Source organism: Talpa europaea, assembly GCF_964194135.1.
Source record: "Talpa europaea genome assembly, chromosome: 11".
In the NCBI taxonomy this organism is placed as follows: Eukaryota; Metazoa; Chordata; class Mammalia; order Eulipotyphla; family Talpidae; genus Talpa; species Talpa europaea.
This window is the reverse complement of record NC_140078.1, coordinates 100285561-100303241: the sequence shown is the minus strand read 5'-3', so window position 1 is coordinate 100303241 and position 17681 is coordinate 100285561. Positions and strand designations below refer to the sequence as shown.

The window sequence follows — 17681 nt, the reverse complement described above, 5'->3', positions numbered from 1 at the left end:
TGAATATCTTGTTAAGGCAGAGAGAAAATCAAAGGAATGTGTTGGCTACTGTTTAAATGTTGTGGTTGTCATGTAGATAGAAGGCGGAAGGGGGAAAGGCAGCATAAACTCCTGTTGACTTTATGCTCATTTTATTTCCACAGTGTTCAGGTTGTACCTGAAATCTAATTACAAGGAATAAAACATTAGGAGTAACCTTCAGCTAGAATGGGGAGCTCTCGTGTCTCCAGTTTCAGTGTTGCTAGCAAGTTCTTTCTTGTCAGGCTGTAACTATTTAATATTTAACATTTCTACCCATTTTTGTGCTCTCTGGTGGTGTTAAGGTGTCTGGTTTTGTTGTTTCGGTGGGGGAGGTTGTTTTTTACATTGCTATGCGACCCACATGCATATTCTTTGAACTCAAAATCTCTTTCCACGACACCCTTTGTTCCCTCAACTCACTGCGATCTTAGAGGTTAAGTGATTTCACACTAGGCTTGTGGTTTATATGGTTCATTTAATGGTCCTTTATCACATATACATGTCAATTCTAGTTTGACTCTTTTAAATGGTGGTTCAGCTTTACAATGGAAGTGTTCTCCCTGGCTCTGTCCCTGGCCCCTTTCTGCAGGGGAAGGTAGGAAGGGAGCTCCTGAGGTGTCACTGCTTGCCAGAAAAACAAGGCAGCTGGAGCGATGGCACAGTTTCCTTTACATGCACAGGCTCTGTCAGCTTCCAGCACACGGCAGAGGGCGTGGCGTGGGGATGAGTCGCCAGCCCGCTACTTGGAGTGCTGCAGCGCGAAGGTGCACTTCTTGTATGTTGCGTACAGCAGGAGGATGGAGCGCAGCATCTGCTTGCACATGGTCACCGTCATCTGAATCTGGGGCTCCTTAAGGCCCGTGGGCCACTGGTGCTCCCGGCTGATGATTTTGCAAAAGGCTGACTTGTCTGACACTCGGAAGGTCCCAGTCCACTTTGGCGGCTGCGCCGTGATGACCCTGCCAAAAACGGAATCCACCCCGCTGAGGCGCACGGGCTGGGGCTTCCTGACCAGCCCTTTCTTGTTATTCGTTTTTCGGAGCTCTGAGGTGTGGCAGGGCAACTTGGGACTCACCCCAGTTTCCAGGAATGGGCTGTCTAGGACTAGAGTGACCTCTTGAAAGCACAGCTGCACCTCAAGGTCAGAAGGGGTATGTGGGATGCAGGGGGAAGCCCTGAAAGGGTGCTTGGAAGAAGGTGTGGGTGTCGTGTGCCGCAGCCATTGGAAGCTCTCGTCCAGTGGGGTCCATGGTGACCAGAGCTGGTATCCTGCCATTGACAGTCCTAGATGAGAGGAATAGACATGGAGTTTCCCTAGACACCAGTGCACTAGGCATTCTCTAACGGGTGGGGAGCTGGTGACACGTATGCAGTCTGCCAGCTCTTATGTGTACTAAGACCATATCAAACCTCATCAGAATCCTCCCATGTTGCAAATGGGGAAATGCAGTTGTCCAGAACGGACACTTCAGGGCCTATGCCGTGTTGACAGCCGTGAGAGAGGGTCTGTGCCCTCTGGGGTACCACTTCATGATACCGTCTTTCTTGTGGCTTGAAGCTCAGAAGGCCACACCTTACCAAACATTCGTGACTCCAAGTCCCCTGTGCCAGCAGCTTTCAAAGTGTTGCCCTGAGACTACCACCTTCAGCACCGTTGGTTGCATGGGAGAAGTGCAATTTCTTAGGCCCCCTCAGGCCTGCGGCTGGCGTAGGGCTTCTCAATCAGAGTTTAAAACAAGCCTTCCAGGGAGTTCTGATGCACCTTACAGCTTGAGAACTTACGCTGTTCCTTTAAAGAAACTGCAGCTTTCAATATTCTGATGGAGACAGTCCCTTGGTGCCAAAAAAATCTTTTTTTTAATTAATTAATTGATTTATTTTTTATTTATTTATACAAGCACTGGGTACGGTCAGAAGCACAGGAGGGTGAGAGAATTCACCAGAGCCAGAGCAGGGAGCAGAGCAGGAAGAAGGACTGGAGTACACTGCTGAGGGGAGCAGCGGGCAGCAGGAGAGGTCTGCGCGCCATGTGGGACCCTCCCTCTGGTGGCCGGGGAGCAGCCGGGGATAGAACCGGTGATGCAGAGGCTGCGGGCAGCTTTGCAACCCAGCGCTCAACCGCTGCGCCACCAGGGAGGCCCAAAAAATCTTTTTTGACACAAAGGAGCGGCTCTCTCAGAGCCCTGGGCTACTTACACTCCATCCAAGAGGAATTACCAGGCTGGGAGGAAAAAAGTTTCCAAAGGCCAGTCTTTACATGTTTAAAAAGATTTTCCGGCCCTTTCGGTGTGTTTTGCTTTTTTTCCCCCAGGTATGGAAGAGGTTAGGACCTCAGTTCTCACCTCCCCTTTTAAAGACAAGTAAAGGGCTGGGGGAATGTTACTGAAATTTTTTACCCAGGTAGAATTTGGATCGTTCCGCATTTAAATGGTTTAAATAAAGCATCTTACTGAATTCAGGAGGAGCTAACATTATTTGAACACCTGCCTTGTGTTGGAGGCAGAGCAGATAGCTTTTCTTCAGAGCCAAGTGCCTTTCTCTGCCCTTCTCTCCTCTCCCACAGGAGGTCAACAGCAGCAGCCCTGATCCCATCCCAGCCAGTCCTTGCCTGGGAGGGCTGTGTAAAGTCGGCATCTCCACCGTCATTTGTAAGACAGTGAAGTTCATTATTTAGAAGTTGGTGACATTTCACACTGGAAGGCCTGCCCTTGACAGTGCTTAATTAAAGGGGATTTGTTGATTCTAACTGCTGAGTTTCTCCTGATCTATGCAGGTCCTTTCTCACACTGTGCTCAGCTATCTGGGCTGCTCAGGAAGAGAAGTGGACTCCCAGGGGGCAGGTCGCTATTCCAAACAGCCTGTGAAAGGCTTTGGATGCTTGATGTGACCTGATAGCATGTATCCAAGATCAGGCCGCCCTGGTGCACCATCCTGGCAGGGTGGTCGCAGGGGAGGTGGTTAACTCTGATAGACTTAATCCCAGGCTCTTCCTACGGCCTCATCTAAAAGGAAACAGGGCCTGAGGTAAACGACCTTATCAAATGCCCACTCTAAATATTTGGTGGCGGAGGGGTTAAAGACAGCGCTATGAAGCTATCTCCAGCCACGGCATCATGAGTTCGATTCCCCGGCCAGTCAGGGAGCTACCCACATGGCGCACCAGACCTCTCCTGTCTCCCCACTGCTCCCCTCAGCAGTGGATTTCAGTAGATCTGCCTGTTCTGCTCCCCACTCTGTCTCTGGTGAGTCCTGTCACACACCCCCTCCCCAGCACCTCTGGCCTCTACCCCAGCTCTTGTATGCATAAATAAATAAATTTTAAAAATAAACATTTGGCGGAACCCAAGGGGACAAGAAGGCCTCTGACCCCAGCTTTACCAACATTTTCACCTCCTGGCAGCCATCCACTCCAAGAGGGGTGAGCCTAGGAAGTCTTTTCAAGCTGCTGTAAGGGCTCCCAAAGGCTTCCCCTCATTCAGCAACTCCCGCTCAAGGACCCTCCCACGCATCTCCCCGCCTGGGGAAGGGCTGGCAGCGAGCATAGCTGAGGTCCTCCTGCATGGGGTGGGCTCCCCCTCCCAGCCAGAAGAAGGGGCTTGTACCACGGGGGTCCCTACACCGGTGGGGGGTTGAGGGGCGGGCAGACGCCTCTGGCGGAGGCAGAGGTGGCCGTGAGAGCGGGCCCTGTCCCACTGTGCGGGCTGGGGCTCACCTGCTGAACTCCGCCGGCCGCACGCTCCAGAGTGGCGGCTGCTGTTCCCGGGCCGCATCTTTTCTCCTCCGGGCGCCTGGCAACCGCCTTTGTGACCCAGGACCTCGGGGGACCCCCGAGCCTTTGCGGGGGCAGGGGAGGGCTCGAGGCGTCCCGCTGGATGCGTCAGGATGAACTCCGCACCCCCACGGTCTTGGAATGCCGGGTCTGAGACTCAGTCTTGAGTACCAGTTTGAAGCCATTTCCCTCTGTTCCCTTCTCTTTCCCACCTGAACACCCCTGTGCCAGTCACAGGAGAGACACGCCCACTTCAAAGGTTGGGGTCTGGAACCTGCTAGGAAGACCACGGCCTAATAGTTGTGTTAAAAGCTAGTTTCTGCTCATCAAACCCTGCCCCGTGGGTGTTCAGGCTGAGTACCCAGGGTTCTGAAGGCTTTGCTACTGCCTTGGAATGATCCCAGAGCAAGCAGACAGCAGTTATACAAATGCTAGCTCATGGAGAGTAAGGATCCAGGTCTTCTCTTGACTTCCTGCTAGAAAACTCTGCCTTCTGGGCCTCCCTGGTGGCGCAGGGGTTACCGCACTATGAAGTGATCAGCACCCTCTGCTGCACGAGTTCAGTCCCCTGTCTCACCTGCTGCTCCCCTCAGCAGTGTATTTCAGTCAATCTGTGTTTTGCTCCCCACTCTGTCTCTGGTGAATCCTCTCACCCCCCGCATCTCTGGCCTGTACCCCAGCTCTTGTATGCATGAATAAGTAAATCTTTAGGAAAAGAACCCCAAAACTCTGCCTTCTATTCACCTCAAAAGGACTATACTGTCCCAGTCTCACAAAGCTGAAAAATGCCCCTTTCACAATGGTGCGAGTGATCAGGCAACTTAGTAATAAAATCAGCATCACTGCAAACAGTTACCTGGGAGAGAGGGTCACCCTGCTGGAGTCCTAATTTTTTATTTTTTATTTTTATTTTTTAAAAGATTTATTTATTTATGCACACAGTAGATCTGCCTGTTCTGTTCCCCACTCTGTCGCTGGTGAATCCTCTCACCCCCCCACCTCTGGCCTGTACCCCAGTTCTTGTATGCACAAATGAATAAATAAATCTTAAAAAAAAAAAAAAGAAATGAAAGCAAAGCACAGAACGGCGAAGTGGCTCCTCTGGTGGATTTGTGATTGAAAACTAAGATGCCCTCCCTTTACAGGAAAACAGGTTAATCTGACTTATATGAGCAAAATACTGTTTCAACCACTTAGAAGACATCTTGTTGAAATTATTTTAGAAATTGCTGATATGAATACATAGAAGTGCCCCGATAAAGACTTTAACCTCTTTTCAGAGTAAAAATCAGTGGAATCTGGAGTTACCTGGTGAAGGTCCACCACTTAATTCGCAATGTGACCTAGAACTTCAGTTTTTTCCTCTAGCATGAAAACCCCCTTCCTGACTTGCATAGTGTTTGTAAGAATACAATGAGAAAATAGTTGTGAGAGAGCTTTATAGTGTAGCTCCTAAAATCTACCAGAGGACTGTTAGTAATGGTTTATTCCCAGCTACTGCTACAAGTAATCTGTTCGCTCAGTCACATTTGAAAAAATTAAAGGCACACACCAGATTGTAAGTATTCCCTGAAACAAAAATAAAAGTGCTCATAATTTCCCTACCTTGACAAACCAGACATTTGGGGTGTATTTTCTTTGTCCTGAAGCAAACATACCTTGTGCACCATTGCGATTAAAGAACAATATGTGGGTCTTGTTTTCCTCCAATTTATCGTGTTATACTGCAGTGTTCATACCTAGCATTTATCATACCTAGCATTTAAGCGACCGCATACAGTTGCTGTGAGTAGCTATGAACAGGCCCCCAACTACTGAGATGTAGCTGTTTCGCGTTTATTTTAGCTAATACCACAAAGAGCACCTTTGTGCGTAAAGCCGTCCCCACCCCACCTCCCTTCAGTGATTTTTTTTTAAAGATTTATTTATGCATACAAGAACTGGGGTACAGGTCAGAGGTGCAGGGTTGAAAGGATTCACCAGAGACAGAGTGGGGAACAGAACAGGCAGACTGACTGAAACCCACTGCTGAGGGGAGCAGCGGGCGAGACAGGAGAGGTCTGCTGCGCCATGTGTGTTGCTTCATGGCCTGGATCGAACTTATGCAGCAGAGGCTGCGGATATCTTTATAGTGCGGTGCTTAACCCCTTGCGCCCCCTTCAGTGAATTTTTTTTAAGGTTTTTTTTTTTGTTTGTTTTGTTTTTAAGATTTATTTTTACAAGCACTGGGTACAGTCAGCAGCGTGGGAGGGTGAGAGAATTCACCAGAGCCAGAGCGGGGAGCAGAGCAGGCAGAAGGACCGAAGGACACTGCTGAGGGGAGCAGCGGGCGGCAGGAGAGGTCTGCGCGCCATGTGGGACCCTCCCCGGCGGCCGGGGATCGAACAGGCGCTGCAGCTTCGCAGCCCAGCGCTCAGCCGCTGCGCCACCGGGGAGGCCCCCACTTCAGTGAATTTTTAATGAAATGATTATTGGTCTTTCACGTCCCTGGTCACCAGTGAAGACATTTCCTTCCAAAGGGGCTGCGCCCGTTTACAACGCGACCTGCTGTTCGGGGCCCATCAACTTCCCCTTCGTCCCGCCATGACGAGCATCGTTAAAAAGGGAAGTGTCTGTGCCTTCGCTAGTATCATTTGATAAGCCGAACGTGGGATGGGACGTCATGTTGCGTTGCTGAAAGACATTTTAAACAATGATTTGTATTTAACGTGATCCAGCCAGTCACCCGTCCCCCGGCGGACACGGGGCGCAGCAGCTGAGGGCGGAGGCGCGCCACCCCCCACGCGCCCCTCAACGCCCCAAACCGTCAGGGACCCGGATGCGGGTGGCGCGGGGAGCTCTCGGCGCGTGCGCACTGCGTTTCCCTCGCCCGCGCTGAGACGTCGCTTTTCAGACGCGTGGGAGGCGCGCGAGGACGCCGGGCGGCCGTGACAGCGCGCAGGCGCACTTGCTGCCCGTGGATTGGTGGGGCTCTGGGGGTGGGCGCGGGCCGGCGGCGCAGGCGCACTGGCGGCCTGCCGGGTCCGGGCGCCTGCGCAGACGCGCTTCCTTCGGCGTCAGCCATGGCGGGGCAGGAGGACCCGGTGCAGCGGGAGATTCACCAGGACTGGGCGAACCGGGAGTACATTGAGGTCATCACCAGCAGCATCAAGAAAATCGCGGACTTTCTCAACTCGTTCGGTCAGCGGGCGAGCCGGGGAGGCGGGAGTGGGGAGGCCTCTGCGGCGGTTTGGCGGGGGCGCTGAGAAGCCCCGGGGGGCTCAGCCCCGGAGCCCGGGGCCGCCCGCTTTTCGCTTCCTCTTCAAGCCCTGCCTTCCCCCCGACCCGCCCCGGCCCGCCGGCTCCGGCCTGCCCCAGGCGGGGCTCCCCGGTGCCATCGCCGACACCGCACCCCGACCCCTCCGGGGGGCGCCTCGCCGCTCCCGCCCCGGCGCCGCCCCGGCCCTGCGCCCTGAGTCATCACCCTGCAGCGTCCTGCTCCCCGGGCGCCCCTTCAGCCGCTGCTGTGGTGCGCGCCGGGCCGTGGGGGGAGCAGACGGGGCCGAGCGAGGGCCCGGGCGCGGGGGGCCGTGGGGGCAGCAGACGGGGCCGAGCGAGGGCCGGGGCGCGGGGGGCCGTGGCCGCGGCGGTGCTGCGGGGCGTTCTGTCCGCCGAGGCGCTGTCGCTGCCAGGACAGGGTCGGCGCCCGCCGCGGAGCTGCAGCTTTATCAGAGCCCGTCCTGGGGCATGGCCTGCTCCCCACAGTCGCCTTCTGGCAGCGCTGAGCGGCGTCCTTCTGGACAGCAAGCTTTAGCAGAGGCCCCTGCTTAGGTCCCCCAAGTGTGCCTTCAAGGGAACTGGGCCCTGGGTCTGCCTAGGTTATCACAAGTGTGGGATGACATCCTTCTAGTCATCTTTTTCCAGTTAGTTTGCTTCTGTTCCACTGATGTAGTGATATTAAGCTAAAGTGCAGTACACACACACACACACACACCCCTTTGTGAAGGCATTATTTTCTTGCTGGAGGACTGATGTGTCCTAGGGAGTATAAAGGTGACAGAGCAGTGGGGCCTCCCTGGTGGTGCAAGGGGTTAAGTCTCAGCACTATGAGTCTATCCACAGCCACCGCAGCACGAGTTGGATCCCTGACCCACAGGGCGCGGCAGGCCTCTCCTGTCTCCCCGCTGTTCCCCTCAGCAGTATATTTCAGTAGATCTGCCTGTTCTGCTCCCCACTCTGTCTCTGGTGAATCCTCTTTCACACACATACACACACACACCCCAACCTCTGGCCCACACCCCAGCTCTTGTGTGCATAAATAAATAAATCTTAAAAAAAAAAGTGACAGCAAGAGGTTTGTGGCAGAGCATTAACAAGGGATACTAGATATCAGTACAAGGCTCTCTGGCACTGTGGGGAGTGCAGAATAACAACTAACTATAACTAACTATTCCCTGCTTTCAAAGGATTTCTATTGGAAGGTGAAGTGGTGAGCACTTCATACCAAAGCAGAACATTGTTTCTGTATTGATTCATTTATATTCGGGGTGTATTTGCCTGTAATCCTGATGTGTCTTGTATGGTCCAGTGTGGGTGCCCATAGTATTAATGAGGGAAGAAAATAGTATGTCAGTGGTCCATGTTCATGTATGTAGCTTGCTGTGGCAGTGTTTGTAGCAGGGCGGGGAATCAAGACATCAGTCTTGTGGATCCTGCAGTTTTTTTTGAGGACTGTCAGTGAAGTGGTTTAAGTGAAAAAGTGGATTTGGAGACATAGAACAAGTCAAAGAGGCCAAACTCACTGATTTTGAGGCGCCAAAAACATTTGAGAAATACCTGTTTATCTAGATAGTTTGGGTTTACTCAGAGGTTTTGTTGTTTTAAGTTTGGTGCAAACTCTGCCCATGCGAGTTCTCCTCCTTGCTTTCTCCTTTCCCAGAGAGCCAGTATGTATTGGAGGTTCTTCACAGTATTCTTTACTCATAATATCCCCTCAGGAAGGCTAGGTAAGAAAAACCAAAATAGTCCACGCTAGGGGAAGGTTGAAACAGTGACTGGATCACATTATTGAGTCTTTGGCTTAGTGTGGAGAGGGGGTGGAGAGTAGTTGGAAAGATTACTGATGAAGGGAGAGTTTTAACTTTAAAAAGCAAAATTAAAAGACTACTTAGCGGGTAGGAGTTAATATCTGATAGGTACACACAGAATATCCAAACTGTTAAGAACATTAGTTCAATCAATAAAACATCTAAAATATCAAATCCAGCTGAGGCTATTTTTCAAAACATAAAAGAGACCTAGCATGTCAGTCCCCCACGTTTGGATCTTGGTCCCGTAACAACTTCATTTTGGAGCACCGAATTATACTAATAAACTTTCAGTTCACATATATTTGTCTTTGATGTAAATCTTGGCATGTCACACTCACTAAATTTATTGTGAATAAGTCTTGGAACTGACTGAAGTGGAAGAATTTGAGCTTAAATTGGATTTGCCAAAGAGAAATGTCTCTTGTTCTATAAGCAGGGAAAATCGCTTCTTGGCCTTTTGGTTAAGTTCAAGCATATAAGCAAGGAAATGCTGCTTTGAGACTTTATCAGATGTGAGGGAGTCACATTCTGTGATCAGGTAGAAATAAAGACTTTTCTTATTGGAGATTTTTAGCAAGTAGACCGAGGAAAGAGACACACAGAATTCCAGTCTTTAGGAGATGGAAGAAATGTCTTCCCTTAGCTTAGGCTATTATTGGTCCTTAAAGTAAAGTAGTAATAATTGCCTAATGTTTGGAGTAATTTGGTTTTTTTTTTAAAGATTTTGGAAAGTGAATTTACACCTTTAAAAGAAAAGCACAATTATTAGTAAAAAAAACAGTTGTGAAGCAGGATTAAAAGTTAGCAAGTTGACTTACTAGGCACACTGGAGGCAAGTTCCTGCCGCCCTCCAGGATGGCGATGCAGGAGTTTGGATCAAAGACCAACAAGCTGCCTGGCCGGACCCATCACAGGGCGGGCCTCAGACACAGTCTTGGCCTTGGCCCAGGATGCCCCTGGGGCTGTATTTTTGCATCCTCAACCCTTAGCTTGGCCCCTCTGTTCTGTTGTGTTTACGCGGGGCCAGTGTAAAGGGTATGACCCGGTGATGGGGAGATGCACGAGGAGTGTGGGGGGACTAGAGGGCCTCCTGAGCCCTTAGAAAATGGCAGCGATCCTGTGCTCCCGCCCTGCCGCAGAGAGCCCGTGGGCCGCTGCTTGGAGAGGGAGCCGCTTTTCTGAGATGGCGCAGGGGTTTCTGAACAGCTTGTGCGCCGTGGGCTCAGCCGGGCCGAGCAGCGCTGCCAGCTCTGGCTTCTGTCCCGAGACGGAGGACCCCGGCCCTGACGACCCCCAGCGGGGCCTCAGCCGTGGTGGTGCTTGGGAAAGCGCACGTCACAGGTGGTGACTTTGTGTTTTTACACTTTTTCTTTGGGGTCTGAGCTCAGAGGTGCCGGGAAAACCAAAGAGTGTGGCTGTTTTAAGTCTCAGTCTCTGTGCTCAGCCAACAAAGACGGCGAGCCTGGTGTCCTCCAGGAGGCCTGCGTGTCGCTGTGAGGAAGGAAGGAAGAAGAGTAGGTGGACGTAGTGAGCACTCCTGAGGGACTCACTGCACAAGTAATTCAGGAGGAAGTGTGGGTGTTGGTTTTTGCACCACTAAGGTTCTGTGTGGAGAGCTCCAAGGACTTGCTGCCCGGTGACCGCATCTGTCCCCAGCGTCTGTGTCCACCGCATGAGCCCTGGGTGGTTGGCAGGGCGGGGTCCGGAGTGTAAGTGTGCCCTGGTTTCGTCTGTCCTGTTGCCGACAGCTATTGCCTGTGTTTGGTTGGAATCGATATGTATTTCATGGGCTCTGACCAGAATTTCTGAATTGAACATTTTAAATTTCTCAAGAGCGTTGATCCTAGTAGGCCAGTGTTGTTCCTGGACTCTGGTTCCGATTGGCGGAGCTGGGCCAGAACCACGGTCCAGGAAGGAAGCCCCCTCCCGCCACCCCAGCTTGCAGATCATTTTGGCGTGTCTCTTAGGGGGAGCGGCAGGCTGTCAGTGACAACATTCCGGCTCTTAGTAGCGTACATGATGTGCCTTTGAGCTTCTGGAAACCTGACTGGAGGAGATTCGGGAGGGGGGTGTCGTGCCCGGGAAAAGAGGGTGCTGAGAGGCTGCTGCTCCAGATGATCTGGAGTTAGAAACAACAGCCCTGGCAGATTAATAATAATCATAAGAATAATAATAGTAAGTTTAAAAGGAGAATGAGGAACGCCCAGAATAGGTAAATCCATAGGGCCGGGAAGACTGGCGGTTGTCGGGGCGGGGGTGGGGGGGGTCGGTGGGCAGCCTGGGGAGGGAGGATCGTGCATGGGTAGAAGGTTTCTTTAGGGGTGATGCATGTGTTCAAAAATTCAGGTGGTGATGGCTGCACAACTCTGTGACTGTCCTGTACTTTAAGTCGGTGAACCTTATGGGATATAAATGATACACTTTTTTTTTTTTAATAGAGGCATGTTTTTATTTATTTATTTGTTTGTTTGTTTTGTTTATACATGCACTGGGTACAGTCAGAAGCGCGGGAGGGTGAGAGAATTCACCAGAGCCAGAGCGGGGAGCAGAGCAGGCAGAAGGACCGAAGTACACTGCTGAGGGGAGCAGCGGGCGGCAGGAGAGGTCTGCGCGCCATGCGGGACCCTCCTCCAGTGGCTGGGGAGCAGCCGGGGATCGAACTGGCGCCGCAGAGGCCGCGGGCAGCTTCGCAACCGAGCGCTCAACGGCTGTGCCACCGGGGAGGCCCTAAATGATACACTTTTAACATATATTTTAAAAATAATGAAGAGCTGCAGTGAAGCTATAGATGTGGGAAGGATTTACTGTGGAAACAAAAAATAAATGAACTAGACAGTCGGGTCAGGCTGTGAGTACACTTTAAGAGCTGTGGGGAATAGAGGACCCAGGTGTTCAGCAGGAAGGTGGCCGCTTGCCCTGGACCGCCGAATGGGAAAGCGCGCCAGCCTGGGTGCTGAGGGAACTGGGTTCGGAACTCAGCGCTGCTGCTGCTGCTGCTGCTGCTGCTTATCCCCCCAGCGATTCAAAATTGGCCTGGATTTCCCCTCTGTAGTGTGAGTCACTCTGGGGCTGTCTCGTTCCACTCACATAGCAGAACCCATCTTTTTTTTTTAAAGAACCATCACTGTGCCAGGCATGGTGCTGGAGTGACAAAGCCGAAGAGGAGGTGGTGTCTGTCTTAGAGAAACTCGTTCCAGTGGAAGACACCTTGGGAATAAGTTATAAATGACAAGAACATTAATATCATTTGGATTTGTAGGATGTACGTTTTCTCTTGTCAAATATTCTTCAAACTCGTCGTTTTTAACGGCATTTTTAGTAGTCTTTGTAGATACGTCATACTTTTCCAGATCACTCCTACGTCATCATGGGGAACATTCTTGTCTGTGAAATCTTTATTCAGAGGGGGAAGTGATAACTCTAAGACCAAGTGCCTAGTAACTTACAGATCAGAACTTCAGCCCTACATGTTTAGGTTAATACAGAAGGGGGAGAATTATATCCATCTGGTAAATGATATCCTCTCGGTTTGGAAGAATATTTAAACACCCACAATGAGTAAGATTTGGATATAATGAAAGCTGAGCAAAATCAGGCTGTAGGAAGAGTTGTCAAAATGGGTGCTGAAGCGCTTTTGCATAACAGCCAGAGGAGAGATGACAAGGGGGTTGTGAGCTAAGCGTTGAATCACTGAGTGGGGGAGTGCCTGAGAGCAGCTATTTTAGACTTCAAAATGAAGCTGGTTTTTGTTTTGAGGAAAAAAGTGAACTGGCAAGTAGGCAGGAAGAAAATTCAAATCTGCTTCCCCATCCAGCAAAGGGAAGGGGTTTATATTGATCTTGGGGAGAAAAAGGAGTTTAATTTTATTGGCTAAAAAGTGGAGTAAGCGCAAAGAAGTTTGGATTTGGCTGAAGTGTATTGAATAATTACAAATTGGTTCTTGTAGGGCCTCCCTGGTGGCGCGGGGGTAAACACACAACCTATGAGGCTGTCCACAGCCACTGTAGCACGGGTTCGATCCCTAGCCAGGGAGCTGCCCACATGGCACAGCAGACCTCTCCTCACTCCCCGCTGCTCCCCTCAGCAGTGTGTTTCAGTCAGTCTGCCTGTTCTGTTCCCCACTCTGTCTCTGGAGAATCCTCTCACCCCCCCCCCCATGCCTCTGGCCTGTACCCCAGTTCTTGTGTGCATAAATGGATAAATCTTTTTTTTTTTTAATAGAGGCATGTTTTATTTATTTGTTTGTTTTGTTTATACAAGCACTGGGTACAGTCAGAAGCGCGGGAGGATGAGAGAATTCACCAGAGCCAGAGCGGGGAGCAGAGCAGGCAGAAGGACCGAAGGACAATGCTGAGGGGAGCAGCGGGCGGCAGGAGAGGTCTGCGCGCCATGTGGGACCCTCCTCCGGTGGCCGGGGAGCAGCCGGGGATCGAACTGGTGCCGCAGAGGCCGCGGGCAGCTTCGCAACCCAGCGCTCAACCGCTGCCCCACTGAGGAGGCCCTGGATAAATCTTTAAAAAACAACAACAAATTGGTTCTTGTAAAGAGGTTTTTCCAAATAACTGACTCCTGTTGGGACTCTGTCTGTCCCCCCCCAACCCCAGTGCATTCCGGGCCAGCCCCCCGTCCCCCCCATGCCCCACCTAGGCACTTCTTAGAAAGTGGAGATTATTGAGAGATACCCGAATGGCCGTGTTAGAGAAGGCGGTGGGAAATAGGCTGCCCAGAAATATTTTTCCCCCTTTGTGTTAAGAATAGTTGGAGAGAGAATAATCAGTATTTTCTGTTAGAGGAGTTTGCAGAGGAAAAGGTGTTTTAGGGGAATGTAGGTTTCACTTGGGGTGCAGTGGTGAAGGATGATTGGCAAAGGTAGAAGAGGAAAAGGACGTTGCTTATTTTTCACAGATGGGCTGTGGGTTCCACAGAGTATCTGATGTTCTCTAAGTTTCCTCCTTCTGGAAGGCCCATGCAAACAATGAGGAAACATGAAGTGCCCTCCCCAATTGATGGCCTTGCTTGAGGCTTCCATGAGCTCCATGCACACCTCCCCTCCTTCTCCCCCTCCCCCCAGCCTCTGTTGCTTTTTTTCTTTTTTAAGATTTATTTATTTGGGTCTTCCCCAGTGGTGCAGGTGGTTGAGCGCAGTGCTGCGAAGCTGTCTACAGCCTCTGCAGCACAGGTTCGATCCCAGCCGGTGAGCGAGATACCCACATGGTGCGGCAGGCCTCCTGTCTCTCCCGCTGCTCCCCTCAGCAGTGTATTTCGTCAGTCTGCCTGCTCTGTTCCCCGCTCTGTCTCTGGTGAATCTTCTCACCTTCCTGCACATCTGGTCTGTGCCCCGGTTCTTGTATACATGAATAAATAAATCTTTAAAAAAATAAATAAATAGAACTCATAATTTTAAAAAGATTTATTTATTTATGCATTCAAGAGTTGGGGTACAGGTCAGAGGTGCGGGGGGGTGAGAGACAGAATGGGGAACGGAACAGGCAAACAGACTGAAATCCATTGCTGAGGGAACCAGTGGGGTGACAGGAGAGGTCTGTTGCGCCATGTGGGTAGCTCCTTGGCTGGGGATTGAACTCCTGCTGCAGAGGCTGCGGATAGCTTTATAGGTTGTGTCAACCCCTTGCGCCACCAGGGAGGCCCCTACTCTGTTGCTTTCTTGGCCTCTACTTTTCCTCTCTACTGAGATCGTTTTCTTCTGGTGTCATTGCGCCTCTCTTGAAACCCTTAGTTTGCCTCTTAGCAGGGGCCACCTGTACAGCTTGGTGATTGAGTTTTCTGCACTGCCAAAACAGATGGCCACCCGGGCAGCAGCTCAGACCGCGTGTGCTTACTCCCGCACAGTCGTGCAGCTCAGAAGTCCAGCTCGGGCCCACTGGGCTAAGCTGGAGGTATCGGCGGGGCTGCCTTCTCTGGAGGCTCCTTGCTCGTTGGCTGTCGGGTGGGTGATGTGTTCGTAGGACTGGGGCCCTGTGTCCTTGATGGCGGTCAGCTGAGGCTGCTCCCGGCTTCTGAAGGTCACTCGCATGCCTTGCTCATGGCCCCCTCCCATCTGCAGAGCCAGACCCTGCTCGCACCCACTCTCTCCCCCTCTTCCTCCTTCCTGTCTGCACGTGTGGATATGGCTGGATTGGGTCCCTCTGGATAGTCCAGGATGTTGAGACCTGTACATAACCTTCGTCACGAGCGCAAGTTCCTTGTCTTTTAGGGTAACATTCACGGGTTCTGGGGGTTAGGGCATGGGCATCTTTGGGGAGCCATTATTCCCTGCCTGCCGCAGTTCACTGTAGGCACCTGTGCTCCTTCCCTCTCCTCTGCTTTGCCCAGCTGTTCCCTCTGTCGCTGCTGCCCCGTCACACCTCCTCCTCAGCTTCCGGGTGGTGTGGGGTATGTCTCTGTGTGTGTTGGGGGTGACGCTGATCCTGAACATCAGTCTCCCTTTACCAGATATGTCTTGTCGTTCAAGACTTGCCACGCTGAACGAGAAGCTTACAGCCCTCGAGCGCAGGATAGAGTACATCGAGGCCCGGGTGAGTGTGGGCTGACTTCCCGGCTGGGCTGGGGGAGCAGGTCAGGCTCGGGAGGTGGGGCGCCCGCCTGGGCTGGAGCCAGGCTGCTGGGACTCCTGGCCGCCTGGGGTCTAAAAGGGTTTTGCACCTCCTCTAATCCTTGAACTTACCTAAATGTCACCTTTCCTTTGACAGGTGACAAAAGGCGAGACCCTCACCTAGAACTCTGCCATGCCGCTGCTGGGGGGTTGCTTTACGGGACCCAGGCCTGCGTGGGAAAGGCCCCGGCAGCCTCCAGCGCCTTCCTCTCCTTAAAGAGCAACAGGGCTTATTCTTGTTTTCCTTTTTCAAAAGTGTGGCCTTTGGGCCGTGCCATGTCCGTCTGGGAGGATGATGTGGCATGTGGGGAGAAGTCCAGGGGAACTCTGGGAAACTGCATTAGGCGTTTTACCTTTACAGTCACATTTTGTAGAACTCCTTGTCAATGTATGTGCGATATTCAGAGCCCAAAGCCTGGGGAGGTCTTCGTTTAGGGCCTCCCCACCTCACCTCTCACCCCCCAGACTTCCCTTACAGCTCTCCTTGCCGCTGCAGTGATTCTGTAAACAGTCTGTCTCCTCCCCACCTGTGGTCAGAGGCGGGAGGCCAGCCTGGCGGGACACTCAGGCCTAGCAAGGTGATTGCCAGAATGTTGTTGCCGACCCCCAGTTTCTGGTCCTTTCGGGGAGGTCAAGGCCAGGCCCCCACTTGAGGGAACATTTTCAGAGTTTTCTTTCTGTCACTTGGGATGTCTTGGCTGTCATATTTCCCCAATAAATTCCTCACCTTTATCTGACTGCTGTGATTGAGGGGAGAGTAAAGCCCGGGCCTGCCTACTGCAGACACCTGGTGGTGTTATTTGACATACAGCTCGTGGATGTGCTACTGATTCCAGGCCTGGCTGCTTTGCCCATGTTTGGACTTTCTGACTGATCCGTCCTGGGTTCCATCTGACCATTCAGTGGCCCTTTGCCAAGGACTTCCTGTGCATGTGTGTCACACACCAGCAGCATACAGCAGAGTTGGGCATGGCGTACAGCGCAGTCATCTGTATAGCTTATCTGCAGACGATTAGTTTTCTGAAGTCCAAGCTAAATTACATTTCTTGTGAAGAGCAATTCATGTCAACAGCAGAGTCTGTAAAACGTTGTTCTAGCACCCAAAGCTTGCTGTAAATGCCCCGAGAAACAGGCATTCTACCTCCATGCAGTAGGTGAGCAGCAAGCTTACAGGGACTTAGATTTGTCCCAAGTCATGCTAAGTAAGTGTTGGGGATTTGAACCTTGACCTGCTGGACCCGGATGCTCTCACCAGTCTTCTCAGTGGGGTTACTCAGTACTTTGAACGTTGCCCCTTTATTTCAGGAAGCTAAGCCTTTGGGAACGTGCCTTGTTACTATGGGCCACGCCACCTGGGGCAGGAAGCTGCCTGGGTCTAGGCCTGTTCCCAGCAGTCATCCTCTCCCACTGTCGCCTCCAGAGAAAGGCCTGCTCCACTGCCTCTGGAGCACGGGGCAGGAGCATGCTGGTGTCAGTGGTGACTCCACACAAATACAGCTCATGTGCAAAGGTGGCCGTCCAGTAGACTACGAGAGCGGGGAACTGCGGACTAGTGGGGTCTGCTCAGTCTCCTGGCGGCATGAGCCCCAATCTGACCTCCAGGCTGTCTAGCGGGAGGTGGAAGGGAAAACTCCCGTTCTTTCATCAAAGTTCATCTTGGGTAAATCCCTCCGGCGAAACCTGGACTGAATTTTTTGGGGTCCAGCTAATCACCTTCCACGTGCTTTTGACGACCATCTCACAGCTGAATGCATGTCTCCTGTGCTTGCCCAATGCCTGGGAGCATTTTGAGGGTAGAGATGGCATCTTTATAAAAACAGCTGCTGGCTGAGGGTTGACTGTGTGCCAGGCACTGAGCACTTGGCCACTTAGCCCGGATTTTTATGGCAGGTACATTTTAAAACTGAGCAAAGGCTTGAAAAATATAAAGTTTGTCCAACATCTTGTACCTGACTAGACCTGCAGTGAGACTCCGGGTGGGTGTGAATTTCAGACGGCACACAGAGCACAGGGTTGAAGAGATCCGCTTCCAGTTGCCCAAAATTCCTTCAGAGGAACAAGTTGGTTTGACAAATAGCCCTTGAGCGACCCCTGTGAACCGAGAGCGGACTCCGCGACGCCTGCAGCAGACGCGGTGCAGCCCGTGGTGCTGCTGTTTCTGGTCTGCGGCGGGCGAGAGCGCGTCCGGAGGTGGCGTGCTGGGTCTCAA

The 17681-nt window shown here is 51.9% G+C and overlaps 2 protein-coding genes across 2 annotated transcripts; one reads left to right on the top strand and one right to left on the bottom strand.

The window, feature by feature from the left end:
- Nucleotides 1-760: 760 nt before the first annotated feature.
- FANCD2OS (FANCD2 opposite strand) lies at nt 761-3791 on the bottom strand (the record flags this gene model as incomplete). The annotated part of the gene is made up of 2 exons (XM_084246572.1): nt 761-1305; nt 3734-3791. The coding sequence occupies 2 exons, from the start codon at nt 3789-3791 to the stop codon at nt 761-763; spliced, it is 603 nt and encodes a 200-aa protein (XP_084102698.1).
- Nucleotides 3792-6852: 3061 nt separating this feature from the next.
- BRK1 (BRICK1 subunit of SCAR/WAVE actin nucleating complex) lies at nt 6853-15596 on the top strand (the record flags this gene model as incomplete). The annotated part of the gene is made up of 3 exons (XM_084248027.1): nt 6853-6970; nt 15313-15395; nt 15570-15596. 3 exons carry the CDS (start codon nt 6853-6855, stop codon nt 15594-15596), a joined length of 228 nt encoding a protein of 75 aa, XP_084104153.1.
- Nucleotides 15597-17681: the final 2085 nt, after the last annotated feature.